The sequence below is a fragment of the Vanessa cardui genome, chromosome 15, assembly GCF_905220365.1.
Source record: "Vanessa cardui chromosome 15, ilVanCard2.1, whole genome shotgun sequence".
Taxonomy (NCBI): domain Eukaryota; kingdom Metazoa; phylum Arthropoda; class Insecta; order Lepidoptera; family Nymphalidae; genus Vanessa; species Vanessa cardui.
The window spans coordinates 9,234,806-9,246,165 of record NC_061137.1 but is presented as its reverse complement, the minus strand read 5'-3'; the positions used below and the strand labels follow the sequence as shown (position 1 = coordinate 9,246,165).

The window sequence follows — 11,360 nt, the reverse complement described above, 5'->3', positions numbered from 1 at the left end:
CTCACGTCCGAACACGATAACGAAGTCATATATAAGAAGAATGTGATTTGCAACATTGCCTGGAATAAGTATAGGACCTAGAATCATATATTAAAATAACTTCTCACAGCTTAAGTGCTGCTTAAGCTTCACGATTTCAAGCATTTCATTGAGTTACGAAGTGATACTAAGCAAGCTCTCACAGAATAGCACTGCACTGCTGAAGATGGTAAAGGATGGTTTTATTATAAAGAAAAAACCCATATTCATACAGACTTATGTTTATTTAATATACTTAAATTGAAACATTACGAATGTTAGAAATTCATAGAAAATAATAAATCGATAAAAGCACTGCCCGGACAGAGTCGCAAACAGATGTTTTGAGCTTACACTTAAGAATTAAAAGAACATTTAATAACTAAAACTGATCAATATGCTTAATATACAGAACACATAATATTCTAATAAAAATAATTTAATTCTGTAACAAAATTTTCTACTAGTTCTAATTAGCATCAATAAATAAGATGACTTCATTCTGTGGATTTCTTTGGAGCGATTAGGTTTGCGTGTGCCATTTGAAATAAACTTAATTTCAACTAATGTCGTCAGAGACCAACGGTCCGTGCCCGTGAGGCACATGATTACGATAATTATTTTATATTTACAATGTTCCGAAAGGAAAAGAAACCCATTCACCCATTCACCCAACCAAAATCTTAAAAATAAAACATAAATTATAGTTATCGCTAAAATAAAATTAAACTACTTTTGACTAACTTTTACGAAATATTAATTTAAAAAAAAATCGAAATATTAAAAGTATTTCCTTATCCAATAATATTATAACAGGCGTTACTATTTTTACTGAAATGAAAGATCAAGATAATTATTTAAATTACACCAAGTCAGATTTACCTATTTTTTATTATCAGATTATTACAATTTTCTCAAGAATTCGCTCGATATGTCCCCGACATATTACAATAAGACGTAAAAACTTACACGTAAATAATATACAAATAAGAATTAAAAATATTGCTTCACGCAATGTTAGGCGGAATATTATGAATGTACATAAAGAAATACCAGTTTATTTATCGATACCAAAATTAATTTAGAAGCGTTTGAAAAATAAGAAATTGATTTTCATACTCATACAAAGTACTTATATACAAACGTAATATAAATCAGAATGAATACAAATTCTGTATATGGTAACCACATTCTCGGCTTAAAACCAATCATCTTATCAGTGATGTAAGAATATTAAAACTAGTAAAGATTATGCTTCTAACGTAAACGTATTGTAATCCAATAATGTGATCATTAAAACGAACTTAAAATCTAAGCTAAAATTTAAATCTCAATGTTATCGTAAGTTTTGTATGAAATGACATGTCTTTTAGGTGTACAAAAATATCATCAATATTCAATATTTATCATCTATATTTTCAGTACCTAAGAATTAAATTAATCTATTATATAAGGACAAAATTCAATTATGGAGTAAGGAGCGGTTTTTTTTTTAAAAGCTGTCATGTTTTTATTAAGTTAAATGTGAAATCATTAACATATATGCCATCTAAATCAAATGGAATAACTATTTATTTGTATGGCAACACTTTCATTAGATTATATCAAATCATTTAGCTTAAATTATATATAGCTTTATTTAGTATATTACAAATTTCGGTATCAATTTGTAATTGGAAAAAATTCAATTTAATTTTTTTTTTGTAACTGTGTTTTGTCGAATAAAATCTTACTATATGAAATATGTGTATCATTTTAACTTAACTAAAGAACTCAGAATAATTGGACTTATTTCAAATGATATACGACATGAAAAATTCTAGCTACCACTTAAAAACTTTACAGACAATATTTTAAAATTTTAGAAAATTGATATTAAATATTACTTAAATATATTATAAATTACTTTAAGCATGCGAGTATATGTGAGGTGTGTGATTAAGGCAAGTGGGTTACGGATCAAAATGTACCTTATTTTATGATTCTTTATATATTAAACTAATCAACTTTAGAATGTATAAAAATCACACTAATATAATTAGCATCTATGTTAGACTTCGTAGTAGAAGTTTTCAAACCTACGCAATAACTGCAAGTATTAAAATTAATACTATCTTCATAAACATCAACAAACACAATTGGTAAAGATATTAGAAATACTATTAATTAGTTATTTGTATTTCATATTTCTCCGGTATTAGTAACGAAGCGTTTTCGTTGAAATAGTTGACAATTAACGTGTTAGCAACTGTTTGTTATATTTAAACCACCAACTATTACACAAAATCTCAAGTAGCTTTGTTGACATTACATTTTTTGTCAACTATACACTTTACAATATTTTTGTAGAAAGGTAACATAATACTTATACTAGCACTAAGCATGAAATCATAATTGATTTTGACAGTTCAAAATCGCCTTTATCGCAACCCTGCTACAGTCACAAACTGTTTTTATTTACTTTGTTTTATTTAAAAAAAAAGCATGAGGCAAACTTGTGGAGATCTCTGATAAAGATTACAAGGTTACAGTCGCTCAGTTTTCTCTATAGAAAGACCTATTGATATTTTCTACAATAAAAGCATTATTATGTACTATAATGAAGGCCTATGTCTATATTATACAGTTTATTCATTATACACATATCTATATACAATACACTTGTACAATCTGTACATTTCTATTGAACCAGAAAATTATTTTTATTTCATTTTAATGGATCATGATATAAATGTGTATTTATAATATAAAATTATATATACACAATTATAGTGAATTTCCATAAAAATGATTTCATTTATTCTAATTTATTGCTGGTTTATGGTCATTTAACATAAAAATACATACATTAAAGTATTGTAAGAAACCTCGTAATATCGATTTAAATAATTAATATTCTTCAACTTATCCATTACACTCTAGTAAAGTAAAGTATTGCTTAACGGTAAACTCCTTAACCATTAACCATTCAACTATCATATATAATGGCTTTAATTAATTAATGTAATCTATATTTACAAGTCCTTAATCCATTCCTAAAGCGTATACCATCTCCACTAATTTCACGACTTCCATTACATAGCAAACCTGATTTGATATTCTTTGAAATAATCCTAATTTTTAAAATATTTGAGACATAATTAGTCATGTGCTACTCTCTCTTAAATTTTGTCATAATTTGTACATTTACAAAAATTATAGGCATTTTAAAATAATCTGTCCCAAATCTCATTAAATCAATGCCACTATTTATAAATAAACAATATCTACTGTTCAATTAAAACATTTAAAACTAAATGCTTTGTATCCAATATGTTAATTGGTTTGTCTTATAATAAATTATCTAGTGGACGAAATTGAATGTACTATAAATCATATAGTTATTGAAACTAACCTCACTTTCAGCTTTATATATGTCGACTCTTCAAAATTAATTTCGTCAAATAAATAAGAATTATTTTAAAGATATATTCATTGCAACTTCTGAAATAAAACAATTACGCACAAAATTTCTGATAAATTTAGTGAATAATTATTTTAATTATTATTATCTACATCGTGTAACAAATATTCATTGTTTAAAAAGTCAAGACATAGTGCTGATGTATATATCCATTTAGAATTTAACTCATAGTTATTAGTTTCTGCATCTATCATCTCATTCATTGTAATATGTATAAGACACACACTTTTAAAAATGTTGTTTTGACGATAACTCATTCAACATGAAAGATAACGATTATGTAATGCAAATTATTCCTTTGTTATAAACAACTCAATATGATCAGTACGCCTGGAAACTTCTTATATTCGAGTAAATACTTAATATACAGATAGATATATAGAAGATCAAAGTCATCAAATTACTGTTATTGACTGCTCTGAATAAATTATTTTCATAAAATATATTATAGAGAAAATAAAATGTACGAGTACATGTGTATAGTACATTTTATTTTCTGACACAGATGATCTATGACTTTAAGGGTGTGTCAGATTTTTATGATTGAATGATATATAAATCTAGCCCTTAACACACTAGCCATATTAAGTTGTTTTTGCTAATGATGTGATAAAACATTAATCGTGTTTAAACCATACTCAACTATTTTAAGAAAGCATAAAGCATTTTCGGTTTTTTTTTTGTCGATAAATATTTACCATAATGCACATTTTTTATACTAAATGTATAAATTGGATTAGTTCCACAGTCAAGTGACCATTATAGATGACGTTAGCACAGCGTAAAGAAAACCTACAACCCTGTGACAACCCTGCCGCATTTTGCGTGATTTCAAAGGTGATGGCCCACTCGTAGTGTTTCTGTAAAGGTGATGGCCCACTCGTAGTGTTTCTGTAAAGGTGATGGCCCACTCGTAGTGTTTCTATAAAGGTGATGGCCCACTCGTAGTGTTTCTGTACGCTGTGATGATAGTGTCCGGAGATGAGGCTACGTGTGTGCGCGGCGCTGCGGGCGAGGTCGCGGCGGGCGGCATCACTTGCTCGGCTTGTGCTTGGGCGGCGTGGTGGGCGGGCCGCCTTGCTCCGCAGACGCGCCAATGGCGACGCCCTCGCTGTCCACTTCGGTCTGAAAATATAATCATAATTAATAACTTGAAGAGCTGAGATGGCCCAGTGGTTAGAACGCGTGCATCTTAACCGATGATTGCGGGTTCAAACCCAGGCAAGCACCGCTATATATATGTGCTTAATTTGTGTTTATAATTCATTTCGTGCTCGGCGGTGAAGGAAAACATCGTGAGGAAACCTGCATGTGTCTAATTTCATCGAAATTCTGCCACATGTGCATTCCACCAACCCGCATTGGAACAGCGTGGTGGAATATGTTCTAAACCCTCTCCTTGATGGAAGAGGAGGCCTTATCTCAGCAGTGGGAAATTTACAGGCTGTTACTTTTACTTTACTTACTTTAATAACTTGAAACCACTGAAAGGTCCTTGCTAGTTTTTCAGACTGTATATCATACCACGTCATCACTAAGCAATTCTTAACAGAGAATCTCACAAACATAATTGGTAAAAATTGGTTATTTTATCATCAAGCTTGTACTCGACAGTAATAAAAGTTAAGAGGTAAATATTTATTAATATTATTAACTGTGACTCACTTTCTCATCCTTTGTATTTGTTTGCGGAGAACCTGTACCATTGTTGGCATTACTGTTATCTACATCATTGTCAGTAGATTCTGTGCTTGTTGTACCTGCTAAATGAAACAAGACTGTCATTAAAAATCCATATTTTATTTAATAAATCTGTATGACTTATAAAATAAAATATGGATGATATTATTATATCATCACCAAGCTAAGATATATGAGAAGCTTGCAGATTTAACCCCCTGCAAACACCACTGAACTTGCTTAAATTGGGATTATAATTTATCTACTCAATGGAGTAAAACATAGTTACCAAATTTTCAGTACATTTTGGGTATCCATATTAGGCGCCCCATACATCTAAAATAATATTGTGCAATCCTTTAATTGTGCAATAATATTGAATAAACCCTTTGATTCCAAACGTTCAATAAATTCTCTCAATAAAATTGACAAACCAGTCTGAACAATATTTTCGTGCGAGCAACATGTCTGACGATATACCGCGCTGGTAATTTTGGTGAATAGAAAGAAAAATCGTATATGGGTAAACCATTCTTTAACGGTTGTAAAGAAAGCCAGTTTACACTCATGAAGGGCTTTTAAACGACTTAGCCTTAAATGAAGAAAACGATTTGGAGAATGGACATTGCAAGAATTGTTATAATTAGTAAACTCTTTGATAAATAAAACCGTGAGTGATCGATGTGCGCAATGTTATTGCACAATAAAAATTAAGCTCGCTCAATCTTTTGTTCAATCATTGTGCAATATTTCAATACTATCCCTAAACGTTCAATAATAGTGTGCATGCAAGATATATTGTGCAATATTATTGTAGGTGTATGGGGCGCCTAAGAGTAATATGATAGAATAAATCTCTAACCATCTCCCAAAAAATGGAGACAAACCCTTAGTCCAGCTGTGGGTTGTTTACAGGCTGTTACTATACCATTTCACCTCTAGAAACATCAAATACTTAATGTCTCAATATGATTGTTATGTCAGAGTATTTCTTAGATTTAATATGATATATATATACTTTATGTCTTAATGTTTGTTCAGCTATAATATAAAAATTTTAGATAAATAATAATAAATATATACCAGCTTGTATGTGATTAGCGCTCCCGCGGTCAGCTTCGTGCTCGCGTAGTACCGCGTCTAGATTATATCGACGGCGATAGGAAATAAAGAACGTGCGGATGTGTGCTTCTGTCTTAGTGCCCAGTGTTTCAGCAATAGCTTGGAAATCTTTACCTGTAAATTGAATACGTAATGAACCCCTATGAACAATCAATAATATAGAAAAGTAATTCATAACAAAATGCAGCAACTAATCGTTAATCTAGACCAAAGAACAAACAAGACAAAATCTTAAAAGCTTAGAACAGAGGCTCAACATACCATATTTTCTGACAGCCGTGACTGCCATCAGTAATTCGTCATTAGTCCAGCGCGAATTAATCTTTGCGGGCGGTTCGCCGGGTCGCAGCTCCTCTACGCCTGCATCTCCCACTTTGCGTTTCATAGCACTCAACTGCTGTTTATTTTGTTGAACCTGCATTCAAAAAATTCTATAAAATTTCGCCCTTGCATAAAAACGCAAGCAATCAATTCATTAAAATTGGCTAAATGCTAGGCAGGATCGGGGTGTGCATATCTGGATTATCCAAAATAACACTAATCATTCGCAGGACTCTCACTGCATTCAACGAGAACGTTTCGTTTTAAAGCTATTCAACAACAACCAAAAGAAAGTATGAGGGCATGTGTGCAGAATACATTTTGTTAAGTCGCCTAATGCAATATATTGTTGAAAAAAATAAATCTACAACAATCGATAGTAATCTGATTCAAGGTCACATTCTCCACATTACATCACACAAATCATTAGTAACATCCATGTTAGATAAACGAACAACAATTTCAGTCTCGGTCAATGTCAAGCTAAGCGTCGGTGACAACGTAAGGGTGAGAATGTGTAAACTACATAGCGTCATGGATGGCGGGTTGCATCTTACTTGTCTCTTGAGCGAGATAATCTCTCTGTCCATGGCTTTGAGCATAGCCTCCCCCTGATTGACAAGGCCGGGCTGCGAGGGGTCGCCGGGCTGCGGGCCGGTGGCCATGGCCACGAGATCGTCGTGATTGATGTAAATGCCTCGCGGCAGGCGGTGCTTGTACCGCTGCTGTTTAGAGCCGGGCCCGCGACGCCCCGACGGCCCACACAGCGGTCTCATCGTGCCGGTGCGTCTGTCACATCACCGCGAACGTTCAAACAATCAAATCCCTGCCACCGACCTACTATACTTTCATGCAATATCTACGAGTGATTGCCAGAAATATTCGCCAATTTAATTTATAATGCAAGTGAATGTCGTGTCATTTTAGGAATCGTATGAATCTTTTAACAGTCGTTATACCATTAGTTTTCCTCGCATATAGACATAGCGACTTAAATCGGTTAATCGTTAATTTATTCTTCGTAAATGTAACGATTAGTGAGCCTGGCGGCCAATTAGTTAATAGAACTACTAATTCAAAATAATAAGAAATCGGAAACCAAATTGAAAAAATGACGAATTTATAAAAAAAATCATTAACTCGACTAACAAAATACACGACCGCGGCACCAGTATTTCTTTTAGAGTTAGCAGTAGTAGAACAATTTTAAAGTCTTTACATTGACTCGTAACAATAAAACATTACTCGCGTAAGATGATGATGGATTTAGATTTCAAAGTGAATGTTGTTTGTTTACCGACCTGGCGTGCACGAGGCATGCCTGGCACAACTTGTGCGAGTTGTGCGGCGTGGTCTGCGAGCACAGAATGCCGCAGACGGTGCACCACTTGCCCGCTTCGCCGCCGCCCTCGCCCTAAACCCCAATCAATATTTTACTATCCTGCTACCTGACCTAATCTAACCTAACCAAACTGAGCTGAAACTCCTCACACACTTCTTTTAAAAACCCTTCATTTAGAATATAAAACGATATTCTGCACACATTTACAACAAAAAAAAATTTTGGGGGCTGTTAAAGGAAGCATGCGGGAACACTTGACGGGTGAATGAGGAACGGGTAGGAGTGCTAAATTAGTAGTTCTTACGAGGCTAAGTATAATGAGCACATGGCATCGTGCTTAAAGATTAACAAAGTATGTGCCATTACTTTCATTTCATTTATTTTAATTTAAATTACAGCAGCATTCTCCTGTTTTACGGACTTATCACATTACAAAATAATATATATTTTTTAACATTTATATGTTTATTTTATTTCTATATTGTCTATCGAAAACAGAAGATTACATATTTGTTTTTGTGACACATCATGAAACTGATTTGTTATAAATGAACATATGAATATGATATAATAGTCTGTTTGTAGATAAAAATGCAGAGCAGTTAAACTAAAAAATAAGCATAGTCTAAAGCAGCAAATTAAAAAATTCAATCATGAAAATAATGTAAAGTAGCTATTTGAACTAGGTTTCTAATGAGGTATTATAGAAGTATATAGATATTTATCATGTATTCTTTTATAATAAATATGTTCTTTACTAAAAATGTATTGTATAAGAATGCATCAGGTTTCCTCAAATACAAGATGATTTAAACTTACTATGGTTCAAATAACTTGTTTTCTCCTTAATGAGTATAATGAAAATTTTGGTATGATATGACACATGAAGCAGATGCTGTCGCAAAACAAACAAATGCAAACAAAAGATACTCTATGACTACAATAGTGCGATGATACAGCAGCTTGGCGGTAAGAGTACATTTGGGAGTCCAGGAATTTCGAGAACCTTCACAAGGAATTCTGACAAACATCAAATTATGAATGACAACACACCAATAACAGATAATAGTGAATAGAATGGAAGAAGACATTTAACATCCAGTTATTGTAGCAACATGGTCATACGCTTAGTGGGGGAGCGACGAACCCACCTCGCCTTGCTGGCCGGCGCGAAGCGAGGGCCCGCCGCCCGGCAGAGGCTTCCCTCCGCGGACTATACCACGATGTAAAGTCCACTTCTGTCATTACCAACATATATTACATCCAAAATATGCGCTACCCAGGCTTCTATTTTAAATATACTCAGTTGATTGACATTATTTTTGTTGAACAACAGTGGAATTAACTTAGAGATTTTATCTCAGTCTTGTAAGTTTTGTGTATTTAATGTAATGCTTCAATGAATGTAAACTATTCGTAACCGATATTATATCTACTCTGCATTTCTATTTACTAAGCAACCAATGACTTTATTTCTATAGGAAATAATCATTGGACAATCCAGATACACTGTTTGAAATTGCAAACAAAGGAAGTCTTCAATTTACTTTTATGAAAAAATAATGATAAATCTGCATACTAAATGACAAAGAACAAACATTTAACAAAAGCAATACAAACGATAACAATGGGATGGAAACATACATACCTTTTCATCATTATCGGAATCTTTATCAGAACCACCCGGTTCTGAACCCGCTCCTGATTCCCTCTTCCCACTTCCAGAGCCCGTAGGATTACGACCTTCACTCACGACATCCATCAAAGATGTACGAGCTCTTGTCTTTTTCCAAGAATAATAATATTTTACTAGTGATGCAATTGACTTGTCTGGCAACTATAATGAGAATACAAATTAGTTTAGAGAATAAATGAAACACTTCACTAATATACAATATGTCATGATTACTAACCATTTGTCTTATTCTGTGAAAACTTTTGCCATGGAACTGAAAAGCTTGTTCAAACAGCACTTTGTCCTCAACTGTCCATTCATCAGGAAATGGTGTAAAATTAGCGAGGTCCATGGAAGCTCGATTGAGATCATGTTTATGCCAGAACAACATACCAAGTGCCTGTTCGCCATTATAACCATATTTTTCTTTTGCTATAGTAATATACTCATCCACTAAAAAAAATAAAATAATAATAATAAAAAATACTAATAATTGTAACGAGTTATTAGTGCCTAGGGAATTTTACTTACATTTAATGTCTGATATATCAGAAGTTGGTGACCAAACAAGTAAAGCTCTGTCTGATATTTGATCAGGTTTCCTTTGCTCCAAGGGTTCCAACTCAGGACACACTGCCTGGTAATCACGCCCCACTCTTATTTTTTCAGCTGCAAATGGCACTACTGCTTGGTTTTGGTGTAACATGTGTTGATGAGATGAGCGCAGCATGAAGGCAGATGAAGAGAAGCATAAAAATAAAGCATGATATGAGTTTGTTAGTTATTAATCACCACGGCGATTAGACAAATGTAAGCTGTTTATTAAACAACTTGACGCGTCAAATTAAAGCGTATGCTAACACTGCACAGACCTTTAAACAGGTACCAAATTATGCTGTATGAAGCCCCATATTATAATTCATACATAAATATTTTTATTACTTTTATTCAAAAATAACTTACCGTTTTCGTCTTCAGAACTAGAATCAGGGCTCCCGTGACCATTCGGGCTTGGCCCTCTCGAACGCTTCCCGTTTCGAACATCGTTACTTCTTTCAGCCAAAACCATGATTACTTATTATGCACACTATCACACCTATTTCACTATAATTCTACAAAATTTAAAGGTCCATAGATTAGTTATTTTTACTGGGGCTAATCTAGGACCAATAAAACTATATGCACAGCTTAGCACTTCAATTCAAACGTGATTCAAACCACCGCATCAATAATCTGACAAACCTGCCGTAGGATGTACTAGCTCGTTTCATGGCGTCTGTACTTTAGGCATTCACTTTTTAACATACCGTAATTAATGATATTTTACATAAAAACTATAAAATTCTAGTGTCTTTTAAAATATCATACTTATAAATGGTTTAATATATACAATAATCAAGCTCTTTAAATTTAAAATACAATAAATAGGAGGAAAATATTTTAGTGTCCCATTTTTAGTTATAGCAATACTACTATTACAGACTTTGAAAAATGAACTAATAAACACTGAAATGTTATCATTTTATTCTTTAAATACTACGCTATCTTCCTTGTAATAATAATCGTTACTTACTGCAGTAATATATGAAACGATACTTCGTGTAATTATATTATATTCTCTGTTAAAGTAAAACTAATAGAATTCGCTTACAATAATCTTTATATTTCACATTCGAGTAAGAGATGGCGCTTAAATATATGTTTTAAAGCAATATTTCGAAACCTAGCTTAAGTAGAAG

General features: G+C 32.9%; 1 protein-coding gene across 3 annotated transcripts; it reads right to left on the bottom strand.

Moving 5' to 3' along the window:
- Positions 1-244: 244 nt before the first annotated feature.
- LOC124535554 (REST corepressor) lies at positions 245-10,881 on the bottom strand. Of its 3 annotated transcripts, none has more exons than XM_047111783.1 (12): positions 10,585-10,881; positions 10,153-10,305; positions 9,860-10,074; positions 9,595-9,783; positions 9,098-9,184; positions 7,906-8,018; positions 7,162-7,393; positions 6,545-6,698; positions 6,245-6,397; positions 5,147-5,244; positions 4,440-4,606; positions 245-4,346 (listed from the first exon to the last, which is right to left on the bottom strand). In XM_047111783.1, exons 1-11 carry the CDS (start codon positions 10,688-10,690, stop codon positions 4,514-4,516), a joined length of 1,593 nt encoding a protein of 530 aa, XP_046967739.1. In that variant the 5' UTR covers positions 10,691-10,881; the 3' UTR covers positions 245-4,346; positions 4,440-4,513. The 3 variants fall into 3 exon arrangements, with proteins under 3 accessions (XP_046967739.1, XP_046967741.1, XP_046967742.1); XM_047111785.1 differs by having other exon boundaries at positions 10,153-10,290; XM_047111786.1 differs by lacking the exon at positions 9,098-9,184.
- Positions 10,882-11,360: the final 479 nt, after the last annotated feature.